Raw genomic sequence first — 17,458 nt, 5'->3', positions numbered from 1 at the left:
CAGGCAGCACAAAATTTATGTACTGCCTGCTTCTCAAGTGACTGGTCAAAGAGTCATAGAGTCCGACAGCATGGAGACAGGCCCTTTGGCCCAAACTGGTCCATGCTGACCAAAGTGTCACCATTTCCCTGCACTTGGCCCACACCCAGGTGTAGGTTGGTCATACGTTGCAGTTCCCATATCCTATTCTAGGCTTTCTCCCGTTCTAACTCCTACTTTGAACTATGTTTGGAAACATAAAGGACAAGAGTACTGTGTGATCTCATGATGTGATAGATCACATATTGCCTCCAAGATTAAAGACATAAAATGGGGAAGACTGTGTCAGCCCATCCCAGCTAATCTATTCGTTTAATGGTTCCAGGATTTTTTACCTTCTCATGTTACACTCTGAAATCTGTTTCTTATGTTGGTGATAATTGATACTGAAATATGATCCAAAAATGAATGTTGAAGTATTCTTTCAATAAAATGAAATAATAATCTGGGAGCAAAAACATAAAGCATAATATGCTGCAAGAACATTCTGTGGAAGACATACTAAGGAGGAACCTTGCTCTTTGTAGAGTCTTGATAGCGACAGTTGTAAGTTACAAATTATGTAATTGGCCATAGTCTGTACATTTGATGAAATAATATTATTATTCATTTTCAATATTTTGTAGCCAAAGCTTTTATCTCGGGAGCTGTTAGATCTGGTGGCATCTCACTTTAACCTCAAAGAAAAGGAGTACTTTGGAATAACATTTATTGATGATACGTGAGTAAACAATTCTAACTCTTAAAAGTGTTGCACTACAACATGTAAAAATGGTGGTGTTTCGCAGACATGACCATGCTTTGCTCTTTGGTACAGTTTGCTGCTGGAAATAATTTAGGAGGGAATTTGGAACAAATAATCAATGATCGTGATAATCTTTCCAAGAGTAAATATCATGATTGAATTTTGATTTTGATTTTTTTTTAATATTGATTTTATTGACGTCTGTACTCAAGTGCAAAAGCACAGGAGTACAGTGAAAAGTGTACACAAGGGGCCATCTTAGGTAAAGTATCTAGGTACAGAATCTTAAGAACAAGGCAGAAAGAAAGAACGAAGTTAAATGTTAAACATTGCAGTCATTATAGTACAGTGACACCTTCTTAGTTTTAAGTAGAAAATGAAGTAATAAAGTTGAAAGTTCAAATATTAGTCTTCCTTTAATGCTTAGCCATAGGAAATACAGTATTATAAGCTAAGTTTGGGAATGAATTCATTCAAACATAACATTTAATAAAAATAGTATTGTTGTTTGAAACAGGGTAACCCTGCTTTGGGGCACTATAAACAATATATTCTTTTCATTGGCAACACCGTGAGCTGTGCCAAATTGTCAAGAAACAATGGCATGCTCAATTTGGAACAAGTACTAATAAAAGACAGACTATCTTCTAATCTTATCACTAACTTCATGAAAGGTTGTCACATAATACAGCTAAAAATATATTTCTGCTGGGTTCTACTTAAAGCACTCTGTTGTTTATGCATTTGATTAAGTACATCAACTAAAAATATTCTTAACTTCTGCTGAGTTCTACTTAAACCCACCATTTGATTAAGTAGATTAACTTGCTATGCTAATAGTATAGCTAGGAGGTGGATTTTCTGAGCTATGGCAATCTCTTGAAAATTGTCATTCCAATTTTTTTTACAAATAAGAGGTCTGCATTTCGGGCAGAAGATTCCCACCAGGGCTTCTTCAGGAATTGTACGTCCATTCTGACAGTTCCCTCATAGTGTAGAATAGTTAGGGAAAGGCAAACCACACCTCATTTTCACAGCAGTTAGCTGTCAAACCATAAGGGCCAAGCATCGCAGACAGCCACATTTCACGGCTGCAGTGTAAGGGGAAGTGCATAAGGTAAAACAAAAAAACTGTAAATGCTAGAGATCATTCGCAAACAAAAAACAAAAATTGCGAGAGAAACTTAATAAATCTGGCAGCATCTGAACAGAAGACAACTTTAACATTTCAAGCCCGGTGACCCTTCTTTAGAATATATGTATGTAACGTAATTGTGAGGCCCTGGGTGTGTCAGGTTCTGTCAGACACAGAGTTGGAGAGGGGATCAGATTCAGAGTTGGGGAAGGGACGAGTTCAGTCCCTGGAGCACAGGGTAGGTTGTCAGGTCCAAGTTCAGCAAAGGGCTCCTCTGTGGGGAGGTAGGACTATGTCTGGTGATGATGGAAAGAGGGCCAGGTTTCATTGGGTGGGACAGGCTATGTGGGTAGTAATTGTCAGGTCCAGAACATGAGCATTTGGTAGGTGGCAAGTAAAGAGCAGGAGGAGTTCAGATTTGATGACGAGGCGTGGAGGGTGAGTTCAGTGGCAGGGAATGTGGTCAGATCCAACGGTGAAGAGAATCAAAAAAATCAAGGCCAATACAGATTCATAGAGTCAGAAGAGATATACAGCATGGAAACTGACCCTTCAGTCCAACTCATCCATGCTGACCAGATATCCTAAATTAACCTAATCCCATTTGCCAGCACTTGGCCCATATCTGTCTAAACCCTTCATATTCGTATACCCATCCAGATGGCTTTTAAATGTTGTAATTGTACCAGCCTCCACCACTTCCTCTGGCAGCTCCATCTCTACATACATCATCCTCTGTATGAAACATTTGACACTTGGGTCCCTTTAAATTTCTCCCCTCGCACCCTAAACCTGATGAAGGGCTTATGCCCGAAACGTCGATTCTCCTGCTCCTTAGATGCTGCCTAACCTGCTGTGCTTTTCCAGCACCACACTCTCGACTTTGATTTCTAACATCTGCAGTCCTCACTTTCTCCTAGCAATGCACAAATCCTATGAAAAAATGAAAAAAATGTTTTAGCACATTATTTTAATCAGACTCCAGGTATGCTTGTTAATTTGAAAAGTGCTTAACCTCAATTATAGGTAAAATTCTAGAATACATCATAAAGGATGAGATTTCTAAATTCTTGGACGTGCAGAGTCAAATTAGAATAAGTCAGCATGGATTTAGTAAAGGGAGATCATGCCTGACAAACCTATTAGAATTCTTTGAAGAGGTAACAAGTAGGTTAGATCAGGGAAACCCAGTGGATTTTATCGATCTAGACTGCCAAAAGGCCTTTGATAAGATGCCTCACGGGAGGCTGCTGAGTAAGGTGAGGGCCCATGGTGTTCGAGATGAGCTACTGGCATGGATTGAGGATTGGCTGTCTTACAGAAGGCAGAGAGTTGGGATAAAAGGTTCTTTTTCAGAATGGCAGCTGGTGACAAGTGGTGTCCGAAGGGTTCAGTGTTGGGGCCCCAGCTGTTCACTTTATATATTAATGACCTGGATGAAGAGACTGGGGGCATTTCCACGTAGTTCGCCGATGATACAAAGTTAGGTGAGCAGATAGGTGGTTCTGAGGAGGTGGGGAGGCTACAGAAAGAATTAGACAGTTTAGGAGAATGGTCCAAGAAATGGCTGATGAAATTCAATGTGAGCAAATGTGAGGTCTTGCACTTTGGAAAAAAAGAACACAGGCATGGACTATTTTTTAAACAGTGAGAAAATTCATAAAGCCGAAGTACAAAGGGATCTGGGAGTGTTACTACAGGATTCTCTAAAGGTTAATTTGCAGGTTGAGTCCGTGGTTAAGAAATCAAATGTAATGTTGTCATTTACTTCAAGAGGGTTGGAATGTAAAAGCAGTGAGGTGCTACTAAGACTTTCTAAAGCTCTGGTTAGGCCCCATTTAGAATCTGTGTCCAGTTTTGGGCCCCACACCTCAGGAAAGGCATACTGGCACTGGAGCGTGTCCAGTGGAGATTCACATGGATGATTCTTGGAATGGTAGGCCTAGCATACGATGAACGGCTGAAGGTCCTGGGATTGTATTCGTTAGGGTTCAGAAGGTTATGGGGAGACCTAATAGAAACTTACAAGATAATGCATGGCTTTTAAAGGATGGACGCTGAGAAATTGCTTTTGTCAGGAGGGGATACTAGGATTCGTGGGTACTGCCTTAGAATTAGAGGGGGTCAATTTAGAGCAGAAATGAGGAGACATTTCTGAGAGTGGTGGCCTGTGGAATTCACTGCCACGTAGCGCAGTGGAGACCGGGATGTTGAATGTCTTCAAGGCAGAGATTAATAAATAAAGGAATTAGGGGATACAGGGAAAGTGGCGTTGAAATGCCCATCAACCATGATTGAATGGTGGAGTGGATTTGATGGGCCGAATGGCCTCACTTCCACTCCTATTTCTTATGGTTTTATTATTTCTTATGTCCCAATATCTCAGAAAATCATCAAAATTACTTCAACTAAAATAAGACCATTTATACATTAGGGACAATGGAGTTTTAATCGAACAAAATGCTGACTGAATACACCTGTGGAACAATTGCTACCTCGTGACCTTTATTAACTACAAGTCAAGTGTATGAAGTTTGGTGCACAATTGTTAACAATAGCCTCAAAACCCCGAAGAAAGGGGTGCCTGAATCGAAACAGCAAAGTTTTGAAGCACGGGGGATTTAAGTTTATAACATTTGTGTACTTGATGTTTACTAAAGAAAAACTTACTTTTGCCATTTATTTTCCAGCTGTTATTTTGGCAAAATTTAGTTTCTGAAGTAGTGCTCCTCTTCATATGCTGGATTGTACTAATAGTAAAATCATACTGTGTTGTAGGGTTTCACTCTCCTGTGTCGAGGGATAATGAGATACAAGCCAATATATTCACTTTTTATAAAGGGTAACAATATACTGCTAAATCCAGTTGGATTGGACATGAGGGCACTTTTTTTTAGTGTATTTGCAGTGTACACCCTCTTGCGTTAGTACCATATGAAGTCACCAGAATAGTACATTTAAATTTGAACAGAATTCAAGAAAACCGTAGAATAATACACTGGAAAAATTGTAAGATTCTCCTTAGAAATTACTTGTTTGCTACTTAATGGTATTTTAAATGTTTAATTGTTAATGTTATAAAGAATAAATCTAAATTTCACATTTATCTGCCTGCAAGAATCAATTAATCTGCTGTACTAGATAAATGGCACAATCTACTGGAGTACCCCCAATCACACATCCCAATGTTCCTCAGTTCATTTCTCAACCCAAGACTATAACGTGTTACTCCCAAGTGTGAGACAATGTCACTTTTCAAACAGCTATTAGTTTGAGGATTCATTCACATTCAAACAAAAGTTACTGAGGAATATGACTCCCCAACAGTTTGTCCTGGAACTGGCACTGTGGGAAAGTTTGGAATTCTACACGCCCATTTTTCTCAATAGTTGAAGTGAAAAGCTCAACAAGGGAGGTTTACAACATGGAACCAACTTGGAAGAAAAACAGGATGCAAACAAGTGTATATGCACTGGCAGTGTCCAATGTTAACAATGTACAGTCCAATATCTTGCACAACATCTTGCTCTTAGAAATGCCAAGCCTGTCCGATTTTCATAATCCCATTCAGCCTTCAGTTTGTTCTTCATGACCTCATTCAAAAAATATACTCTTGAGTCTCACCATTTTTGTCTACAACATAAACTATGTATCATTCTATAATCCATGCACAACTACTATCAAACTGTTACGTTTATTAATTGAATAATGTTTTCTCTACAAAGGTGACTTTAGCAAGCAAAATGTACAATAGATGTTTTTATAATGTCAGCATTTGTTCTACTTAGCTGTGTGAGCTGAGTGTTTATTTTCCCTGGAACCTCAGAGCTCTGTGCTCTCACTGACAAAATGAAAACACATAATCACAGGAGATTAATAATGTTCTTAAAATACCTGTCTCTGTAGACTGCAATACTTGCAAAATCGTCAAATAAGTTCACTTGAAGGATTGTTGAGCTGGTTAAAACATTCCGAGTGTTGTACATCCACTGAAACTCAAAAGTTCCGTCATTCTATTTTAATAACGGTGAAATCATACAAGAAGCCAACCTTCTTGTGGGAAAGATCACCTTACTCCTGTTAGCACCTACTTACTGCAGTCTGGCACTGTTTGTTTAATGGGCTTTCCCCCCCTCCCTACTTGAGAGCAGCCTTTGTCCTGGCCATGTTGATCTTGGCAAAGGACAATGGGAGACTCCTGTTTTACACTCCAAAAGGTAGAAGATTATTCCCTTGTTTCCTGTAAAGCTGAGTAAATTAAAAATACTCACTTGCAGCTGATGAGAAAACTGTTCTCTGTCAAAGTGTTTTGGCATAATATGCTAATAGGTGCTCAGTTGAAAGTAACTCCATTTTCAGATGTCCGTTGCACCAGTTAAATAATCAGCAAAATAAGAGTCCTTTGTGGAGATAGTGAATCTGTTTTACAAGTAAAATAAGGTAAAATTAATACATCATCTTAAGTGATGTGTATTGGCTGTCCCCGTCATATTTGTCATTACATTGTGCTATAACTTGTAATTCTGAATGCAATTAAGGCAAAATGATAATGCTAACTTTTGGATACTAATAACATTGTTTTCTGTGAATCATTAGCATTGCGTTTTATATATCCTCAAGAAATTGCATACATACCAAAGCAATTCAGTAATACTGAGGTAAAATGAAAAGGTCAAGTTTATGCATCTCAACAACAGTGTTGTCAAATATCATATGCACATGTAAGCATAATGGTATTTGAATCTGGGTAAAACAGAGCCATTTTATTGACATAGCATGAGGAAAGCTGCTACCTCTTTCATTTAAAAAGAAACAATTTTTCTGGAATTTAATTACTCACAAATCTTCCTGGTTCAGTTCAATAATAAAGAGAAATCCCTTGTTCACATATAAACACACCATCACATACATACAGCTTCCGTTCCAAAGAAGCATACACAAATCCAAGTTATTTTAAAAGGTTGACAGTGAAAAAGGTAAATTCCCCAGCTGTCACATCTGTCAAATCCAACACTTGCTTTCTGATGAGGGATGTACTGAATTATGCAGGTCACCAACATAGTTATTTCTTACCACTGAAAGCATCAAAATAAACTGACAACAGCATTATACCACACAATACACCCTCCATGTTCTTCAATAAGCCATGATGTGGAGGTGCCGGTGTTGGACTGTGGTGGACAAAGTTAAAAATCACACAACAGCAAGTTATAGTCCAACAGGTTTATTAGGAAGCACTAACTTTTGGAGTACTGTTCCTTCAGTTACCTGATAAAGGAACAATGCTCCAAGAGCTAGTGCTCCCAAATAAACCTTTTGGACTATAACCTGTTATTGTGTGACTGTTTTAATTTCAATAAGCCAGTTCATGCCATTAGAATAAAAAAAACCACCTGTGGTGGAACTAGTTTGAAAACATCATTCCTATGGCAACCACCAAAACTTTATGTACGTTCAATGGATATGTTTTTACTAGCATGAACCTTTTTTTGTATACTTGAACAGTAGCACCATTATACATCATTGGCTTACTGAGTTTATTTAACTTGTTGGAAACACCTAATAATTTATTTCTAAATACAACTTGTTAAGTAAAGCCAGTGCTGAAGACTGGTATTCTTTGCTTCACATGTTGTCACCCACTTAGTAACAAAGAACTATTTAGGAAGATAATGTGAAAATATGTCTGCCAGAATGCATTTCCAGTTAATTAAAGCAACAAATTTATCATCTTTACAGATATAGAGTAAATGTAGGAAGTTCATCTTACGTAGTTAGCATTCTGAAATTAAAAATGAAATCAGAGTGCAGGAAATACTCAGCCAGTCTGGCAGTATTTGTAGACAGAGAGTTGGATATTAATGCAATGAGTCCAAAATGATTCTTCGTAACTTGTTTCTGTTCCAACATTTCTTGTTTTTATGCATATTTCCAAAAACTGCAATTTTTTTTTATTCTGAAATTTAAACCCTGCAACATCTGCAGTCCATTACACATGCATGTGTGCAGTGAGAATGTTACAGCCTCATTACAATCAGAGAGATATTCAATATTAAAAATGATCATTATTATAAAGTATCTGAAGAAATGAACTGCATAATGATCTGTCATTATTTATGACTTCACAATTCTCACAACCTTTTCTTCCCTGTAGAGGTCAGAGCAACTGGCTGCAGCTGGATCGAAGGGTATTGGATCATGATTTGCCCAAGAAAACAGGACCAGTGGCCTTATTCTTCTCAGTCAAGTGAGTTAATTAGTATTTGCATAGAATGGAGATTGCATAATGGCAATAAATATACATTTCAAGAGAGCTCACGTTCTTTTTCACAGAATCACAACATTGCTTCAGTGTAGAAGGAGATCATTGAGCCTATTGTGTCTGTATCAGCTCTCTGAGCATCTTAACTTGATGCTGATTTCCTGCCTTTTCCTTGGAACTCTGAACATTGTTCCTATTTGAATACTCATCCAATGCCCTCTTGAATGCCTCAGTTAAACCTGTCTCCAGCACACCTTCAGGTAGAACTCTAACCACTTGCTGTCTAAAATGCTTTCTTATCACCTCAACATTTGCTAAAAACAAACTTAAAACTCGCAGGAATAATGTCTTCTTATTTAGTCAGTCAGATCCCCTCAAGATTTGGAAACATCAATCAAATCTCCTCTTGGCCTTCTCCAATGAAAACAGTCCCATCTTCTCCAATTTCCTATTGACATGCTTATTCAATATTTTGGGATTTCTCTTTATGTTAGATGTCAGTCTTTTTTCATAATCTGTCTTTTTTTTTCATAACGGAAGTGCCTCCCACCAGGAATCGTTCACATAAATCTCATCTACACTCTCTCCACTGTGCACAGTACTCAAGCTGAGGTCTAACCAGTATCCTATACAAGTCCAGCATAACTGCCACACCTCCTGGGAGAAGATGGAATTGGATACAAACTAAACTTACTTCCTCTGTGCATTGAAAACCTGGCACTTCCGTGCAAATCTTCGGTTTTTAAAATGTTTAATTTTACTTCACTTTTTTCCAAATGGGCTGTTTGTAAAACATTAACACATTTCTCTCATCAATGAGTTACAGTTAATCGGTGAGAAATTGTTCTTATTTGATATGGCTGAGGGCACTGGATAATGCAAAAGTTAATGGCCTTGATAAATTCCAGCAAGAGTACTGAAGAGCTATGGCTTGCTGCACCCCAGTTGTTCCTGTACAGCTACAACATTGGCATCTACCTATAAATGTGCTCACAAGATGCCGTGTGTGCTGATACTCTCACTTACATGTAACTGTAATCAGGAATGTCCATGCACACAATTCTAGACTAGATATGTTGTCAGGTGAATTTACATGTGATGTCACGCACAAAACCCACAGCCCATGTGCAGAGATGAAGGACATGCAATCATAAAACAGGGTTTGAGAGGGGGAAAGTGAGGACATGGGACAGGAGGAAGTGAGGATGGTGTAGAGGGGTGAGAGGACATAGGATTCAAGAGGCCTCTCTCTTTGGTCTCATTCTCTCCCTGTCCCACCCCTGTTTTCCCCCAAATGAATTGTCCTTTTACGTGCCTCCTGAGTACAAGATGTAGCTTCTTAAATTAGTAAGTACAGATGCAGCTACACGGGGGCAAAAGAGTTTTCCTTTAAGTGACTCGTACAGAATTTAAAGAGTGAAGTTGAAGAATTTCATGGAATCAGAGAACACTTATAGTTAAACTTTTATTATCAATACATTTATGTATCAATAAAGTTAATTGAATTATCAAACACTTAAAAACTAAAGTACCAGATTATTACATAATTCCTGTGAAATTTTAGTACCTGCATTTTTGCTGCTATAATAACAGTTCCGTGTTAGGTAAAACATCTATTCAAATAGTAATTGTGGGAAAAGATTTGCTTATTGGGCAAATTTCCCTGACAGCAATAAATGTCTATTAATTTTGCATCCTCAAATTTTGTTTTCATAAGTTATTGTTGCTGCCAGGAGTTTTATAGTCCAAAGTAAATCAATTACTTCAATAGTGAAACTCAAAACCAGCCTGAGTTATTAATTCATAAAATACGTTTTAAAGTCTTTCTTTATTTTAGTTACGTGAGCATTTTCTCTGCCCAGCTCTCAGCAAAACTACTAGCTGCAATGTACTGTACAAAATACACCTCCTACAGGAATAAAAGACAAATTACAAATAATGTTCAATGTAACAGCACTATGAGACATAGCAGTGTATCTAGAGTTTAATTTTTTTTTTAGTTCAGTACAACACTGAACTGGCATTTTTATCCATTTGAGAAAAATGGAAAATGACATGGTTTAAACCACTGCAAGACCAAGTGCTGTGTCTTCCTGTTTTGGGACTATATGTGAAAACAGGAGGAATTGGAAGACAGTAAACTGTAGATATGAAAGCCTACTAGACTCTCAACAATAAGGCAATTAGTTAGTGCCCAGCAGGATTTTTACTGTTCTTAAGACTTCAAATGAGGTAGCCCTAGCTGCCAGCCAATCAACACTTAGTGCCATAGAGTCCCAGAGTGGAGGAGTGACTACTGAATCGATCAACACTGTTGAAGGGGGGGTGGTGGGATTGGTGAGGGTGGTCTCCTGGGTTGGAGACAATAGTCTGAAGATCAGAAGAAAGGGCAAGTCCAGAGCCTTTTGGCAGCCATCCCCATGCCTTCCATTATGTTGCTTGATTAGTACAGGTTGTTCTGCTATAAACCGTGATTCGTTAATGCAAATTCGCTGTTACCCAACTGACGAATTGGAGAGACTGTTTCTCAAGCACAAACTTTTAAAACGTCTGTAACACAATTACATCGCCAACACTTCAAACACTGTTTCTAAAGCAGGATTTTTATATAATGTTGGGTTGCACAGGAATGCAATCATTATGCTATAGAAGAACTACCTGTCCAGATCAAGAGAGCCTCCCCCACCCCCCCTAAAAACCAGCCTGTCTGCACTAGTAACTAGGAGAAAGTGAGGACTGCAGATGCTGGAGATCAGAGCTGATAAATGTGTTGCTGGAAAAGCGCAGCAGGTCAGGCAGCATCAAAGGAGCAGGAGAATTGACGTTTCGGACATAAGCACTTCTTCAGGAATGAGGAGGGAGTGCCAAGCAGGCTAAGATAAAAGGTAGGGAGGAGGGACTTGGGGAGGGGCGTTGGGAATGCGATAGATGGAAGGAGGTTAGGGTGAGGGTGATAGGCCGGAGAGAGGGTGGGGACAGAGAGGTTGGGAAGAAGATTGCAGGTCAAGAAGGCGGTGCTGAGTCCGAGGGTTGAGACTGAGAAAAGGTGTGGGGGAGGGGAAATGAGGAAGCTGGAGAAATCTACATTCATCCCCTGTGGCTGGAGGGTTCCTAGGCAGAAGATGAGGCGCTCTTCCTCCAGGCGTCATGTTGCCATGGTCTTGCGATGGAGGAGGCCAAGGACCTGCATGTACTTTGCAGAGTGGGAGGGGGAGTTAAAGTGTTTAGCCATGGGGCGGTTGGGTTGGTTGGTGCAGGTGTCCCAGAGGTGTTCTCTGAAACGTTCTGCAAGTAGACAGCCTGTCTCCCCAATGTATAGGAGGCCACATCGGGTGCAGCGGATGCAGTAAATGAATGTGTGGGGAGGTGCAGGTGAATTTGTCATGGATATGGAAGGATCCCTTAGGGCCTTGGAGGGAAGTGAGGGGGGAGGTGTGGGCGCAAGTTTTGCATTTCTTGCGGTTGCAGGGGAAGGTGCCGGAAGTGGATGTTGGGTTGGTGGGGGGTGTAGACTTGACGAGGGAGTCGCAGAGGGAGTGGTCTTTCTGGAATGCTGATAGGGGAGGGGAGGGAAATATATCCTTGGTGGTGGGGTCTCTTTGGAGGTGGCGGAAATGATGAAGGATGATACGATGTATCTGGAGGTTGGTGGGGTGGTAGGTGAGGACCAGTGGGGTTCTGTCCTGGTGGCGATTGGAGGCACGGGTTTCAAGGGCGGAGGAGCGGGAAGTGGAGGAGATGCGATGGAGAGCATCGTCAACCATGTCTGAGGGGAAATTGCAGTCTTTGAAAAAGGAGGCCATCTGGGTTGTTCGGTATTGGAATTGGTCCTCCTGGGAGCAGATGCGGCGGAGGCGAAGGAATTGGGAATATGGGATGGCGTTTTACAGGGGGCAGGGTGGGAGGAGGTGTAATCTAGGTAGCTGTGGGAGTCAGTCGGTTTATAGTAAACGTCCGTGTTGAGTCGGTCGTCCGAGATAGAAATGGAGAGGTCTAGGAAGGGGAGGGAGGAGTCTGAGACTGTCCAGGTAAATTTGAGGTCGGGGTGGAATGTGTTAGTAAAGTGGATAAACTGTTCAACCTCCTCGTGGGAGCACGAGGTAGCGCAACTGTTCAACCTCCTCGTGGGAGCACGAAGTCGCGCTAACTGTTCAACCTCCTCGTGGGAGCACGAGGTAGCGCAGTAACCAGTTGAGTAAGCCATCTCTGTTTCAACCTGCCTGGAGTCTCTTTGTGCTTCAGCTTTCTGAAACCTTTATCCAATTATCCATTCAAGCAAGTTGAGAATATTCCATCACACTTGAGTTGTGGCTAATAGAGAGACTTTGGGGAGAGCTAAGAGCTGAATTATTCACCGCAGAATGCCCAGCCTGTAATCTGTTCTTATATATTTGCATGCTTGAATAAAAGCAAAGTACTGTGGGTGCTGAAAATCTGAAACAATCACTGAATTTGCAGAGAGAAAAATCAGTGTTAATGTTCAAGTCTGGTGTGACTGTTCTTCAGAAACCCTTCTCTCTCCACAGATGTTGCCAGTTGTTGAGTTGCTCCAGCATTCTCTGTGGTTGTTACAACATTTCTTTGATTGGTCCAAATCTGTGGTAATCCCCAGGATGTTGATCCTTGCAGTCCAGGCAATACTCAAGCTTTCAAGAGCTCAGTTTATGTTGATGTAGACAACAAACATTGAAATTGAGCCTGCCTGTCCAGAGGCATGTTCAGATGGGAGGTGGGAAGGTGACAGAGTTTTGGTACACTACCATCTCACCGAATCAAGTTTCCTTCCCACCCCTGCACCTATTACATCTGGGACCAGAAGATTCTGCCTTTACATTTTAAGATTTTGCCATAATAGGACTTTTAAACATATGTGGTTCTTAAGATACTTTTAACCTTTTATTTTCGAATTCATATCCTTGTTGAGCAATGCCTTAAAGAAGTTTGTCCATAGGTTGCACCAGAGTTTAACTACATCAAATTATAACTTGCCATTGAGGAACCATGTACTCTATGAATAGCTGGAGGGTCTGATATGTGGTGATGGTGGGGGAGGTCTCCAAGGCCTGGTAATATGAGTACAATTCCTTCTATTTCCAAACTATATGTCAACTTAGCACACATAAATGCTTTTTGTAAGTTGACTCTTCCCAAAATCTGCTTTATTTTTAACAATGTATCCTTCTTGTCCTATGCTGTGTCATTCCTTATCACGGATGCATTATCTGTTAACGTTTAACAATCTTTATTACTTCTTCTGGGCACTACTGCTTTGCCTCCAACATTTTTCCTCACCGATCAATTCTCCTGTCTCTATTAAATTTTCAGTTTTACCAGAGTTCGTTCTTAATAAGGACTTGTCCGTAGGTTTTACCTAATACTCCCCAAACTTTCTCCTGTGAATAAAACTAGTCTGGAGCTCCATGGTGGTCACTACTGCCTCAAGGCTCAGGACCCCAAACTGAAGTTTGCAGCCCCCATCATTGTCCTGATTGCCAATTCGGGAAGCCCACTGTTGTTCAATGCGATGTAAGAAGGAATTGCATTTTGAAGATTTGTACGTTAACAATAACAGTGAGATATAATTAAAAGCCTCCAGCTTACTGAAGTCAAATCCTTTCATCTCCCTCAATGGTTCATAAAGAAAAGATAAATTGGTCCCAAGGCAGTTAATCACAAAGATCATTCTGATCTCTCAGTCCCTTCACAGCTTTGTTGATTGAGACACAACGAGAATATTGTAAGTGTTCCAGGTTCAATTCCAGCTTGAGAGTCATAGAAGATTACAGCATGGAAACAGGCCCTTCAGCTCAATTTGTTCATGCCGCCCAGTTCTCTCAATTAATCTAGTCCTATATGCTTGTGTTTGGTCCATATACCTACCCCAACCATGTACCTATCCAAATGTTTCTTAAATGAGAAAATTGTACTTGCCTCCACCACTACCTCAGGCAATCCGTTTCAGGCACTCGCCACCTTCTGTGTGCAAAAATGTGCCCTCCTGGACTCTTTTGTATTTCTCTCCCCTCATCTTAAACCTATGCCATCTGGTTTTAGACTCCCCTACCATGGAGAAAAGCCATTGGCTGTCTATACCTCTTATGATTTTCTAGATCTCTATAAGGTGACTCCTCAGATTTCTACACTCCAGGAGAAAAAGTCCCAGCCTATCCAGCCTCTCCTTATAACTCAAACATAAATGCATTGAATATATGCATCTGCGTGCACCCCCCACACTCTTCCGACCAACCCCCAAAGTTAACAGCCTTCTGAGACTCTTTGCACATGTGACTGATGTTAAAGTGTAAGGAATCACCTTTCAGCAACGTATACCTTGAGGGAGATAGGTGAAGAAAATAAATTACAGCTTTCTGAGACTTCTCAATTTGTCCTTCATTAAAATCCATCAGTAGTGAGATTAGCTGAAATAATTTCAGATCATAGAAATAAAATCCAATCATCTCATTCCCCTTTTACTTCCAATGATTTTCCATAGCTTTGTTGAATAAAAACTGGGAGACCTTTAAATTAGACTAGATTGCCCAAAGCGTGGAAACAGGCTCTTCAGTCCAACAAGTCCACACCTACCCTCTGAAGAGTAATCCACCCAGACTCCTTTCCCTACATTTACCCTTGACTAATGCACCTAATGCTATGAGCAATTTTGCATGGCCAATTCACCTGACCTATACATCTTTTGGAATGTGGGAGGAAACCAGAGCACCCAAAGAAAACCCATGCAGACACAGGGACAATGGGCAAACTTCACACAGATAGTTGCCCAAGGCCGGAATCGGACCAGGGTCCCTGCTGCTGTGAGGCAGCAGTGCTAACCACTGAGCCACCATGCTACCCAAATTCTTCTCTTATAGTTTTGGATTTAAAATTATCTTTAGGTTTTTCAGATCCTGGTTGATCACTGGGGAATAACACAACCTGCTGTATTCATCTAACTACACTCTTGGCATCATCTTCAGCGAAACAGACTTGTTCGCTGAGATCTACAGCTAACCACTAGGAGGTGTGTGTGAGCAGATGCTTTCCTTTTAAATGTGTAAACATACATTGTTACTGACTGAAAATGATTATGTAAACACAGAAGAGAGGTCACATTACTGTTTTTGAAGCTTCTTTAATATCATGAGTTATGTTTATGAAAAGATGAATAGCAAAGAATATTAATTATTTTGTTGGTAATGAAAATGCAGAAATTAAGTCATTTTTCAATAATTTTGTCTTAGGTTTTATATTGAAAACATATCATTCCTAAAGGACACTACCACTGTGGAATTATTCTTTCTGAATGCAAAATCCAGCATTTACAAGGTAGGAATGTTTAGCCAACATTTCATTTCTCAATGTACCTTTCAAATTTAACTTTCCTACAATCTTGTAAAGAAAAGTTAAAGAAGTGTTGTTGAATGAGACACATTCCAAATAAGAAAATTTATGATTCAATCTATTTTACTTGCCTCAAGAATGTATTAGAGTGGGATTTCCCAGGTATTTCTCACTGTTCTTCTTGATCTATATTAATGTCTTGGGACTGCAAGGTACCATTTTAAAATTTTCAAACAACACAAGTCATGGAAATATTGAGAACTGCGAGAGGGATAGTAATAGACTGTAGGAGGACATGGGATTGTAGAATTGGTGGACATGTGACAGAGGACATTTAATGTTGAAATGTATAATATACATTTTGATATGATGTACGGGGAGACACAATATTAAGTAAAGGATGCAATTATAAAGAGATTCAAGGGTAGCAAAACTTGGTAATAGAGTCAAAAGAGGAAATTCGGTCCATCGTTTCTGTGCCAGTCATCAAGCATCCATCTATTCTAATTCAATTTTTCAAAACATAGACATTGCATACTATGCTATAGCAGTTCAAGTGCTAATCTAAGTAGTGCTTAAATAGAGTTATGGAGATGTACAACACGAAAACAGACATTTCAGTACAACTCATCCATGCTGACCAGATATGCCAACCCAATCTAGTCCAGCACCCAGCCCATATCTGTCCAAACCCTTCCTATTCATATACCCATCCAGATGTCTCTTAAATGTTGGAATTGTACTAGCCTTCCACCACTTCCTCTGGTAGCTCATTCCATACACATTCCACCCTCTGCATGGAAAAGTTGCCCCTCAGGTCTTTGAAACCGAAACCTATAGCCTCTAGTTCTGGACTCGCCCACACCAGGGAAAAGACTTTGTCTATTTATCCTATCCATGCCTCTCACGATTTTATAAACCTCTATAATGTCACTCCTCAGCCTCTGATGCTCCAGGGAATACAGGCCCAGCCTATTCAACCTCTCCCTATAGCTCAAGTCTTTCAACCCTGGCAAAATCCGTGTAAATCTTTTCTGAACTCTTTCAAGTTTCACAACATCCTTCCCTTAGGAAGGAGACAAGCATTGCCAGAAATATTCCAACAGTGGCCTAACCAATGTCCTGTACAGCTGCAATATGACCTCTCAATTCCTGTACTCAATACTTGCCCAGTAAAGGAAAGCATACCAAGCACCGTCTTCACTATTACACCTACTTGTGAAGGAGCTATGAATCTGCACTCCAAGGTCTCCAAGGTCTCTTTGTTCAGCAACACTCCCTAGGACCTTGATGATTCCTGCCTCTACCACCCTTTTAGGCTATGATTCCAAATAGTCACTCCTCTCCAAGGCAAAAAGTGGTGAATTTCTCCAACCCAAGCAACAACACAGAGAATCTTCTCTGTACCCTCTCCAGTGCAATCCAATAGTGTGGCGACCACAATGCATACATTACTCCAGGCATGGCCTAACTACCATTATTTACAACTTCATTATATCTGCTTGCTATTGTAATCAGTGCCTCAGCTAATAATAAGTATCCCATCTGTCACCTTAACATCCTTAGCTACTCTGTTCGTCTGATTCTCTGTATTTCCTAAGGTCCTACCATTCATTGTGTACTCCCTTGTCTTGTTAGTACTCCCAAAATGCATCATCTCACACTTTTCAGGATTAAATTCCATTTGCCACTGTTCAGCCCATCTGACCAGCCTGTCTATATCATCCTGGATTCCAAGGCTTTCCTCCTCACCACCAATTTTTATATGATCTATGAATTTATTCATCATACCTCCCACATTTACATCTACACCACTGGACACAGGATTCCAGTCACAAATAACTACTTTCACTCACCTTCTGCTTCCTGCCACTAAGCCAATTTGGGATACATTTTACCAAATTGTCCTAAATCCTATGCACTCTTTGCTTCTTAGCCA

At 40.2% G+C, this 17,458-nt stretch overlaps 1 protein-coding gene across 5 annotated transcripts in view; it reads left to right on the top strand.

The window, feature by feature from the left end:
- LOC140483840 (FERM domain-containing protein 4B-like) overlaps positions 1-17,458 on the top strand; it is a 371,993-nt gene that overhangs the window by 195,304 nt on the left and 159,231 nt on the right. For all 5 annotated transcript variants that reach the window (XM_072582530.1, XM_072582532.1, XM_072582531.1 and 2 more), the window contains exons 3-5: positions 666-760; positions 8,074-8,166; positions 15,420-15,504. In XM_072582530.1, coding sequence (XP_072438631.1) covers positions 666-760; positions 8,074-8,166; positions 15,420-15,504 — 273 coding nt within the window. The remainder of the gene's footprint in view (positions 1-665; positions 761-8,073; positions 8,167-15,419; positions 15,505-17,458) is intronic.

The sequence above is a fragment of the Chiloscyllium punctatum genome, chromosome 12, assembly GCF_047496795.1.
Source record: "Chiloscyllium punctatum isolate Juve2018m chromosome 12, sChiPun1.3, whole genome shotgun sequence".
NCBI lineage: Eukaryota > Metazoa > Chordata > Chondrichthyes > Orectolobiformes > Hemiscylliidae > Chiloscyllium > Chiloscyllium punctatum.
This window is presented reverse-complemented; position numbering and strand designations above follow the sequence as displayed.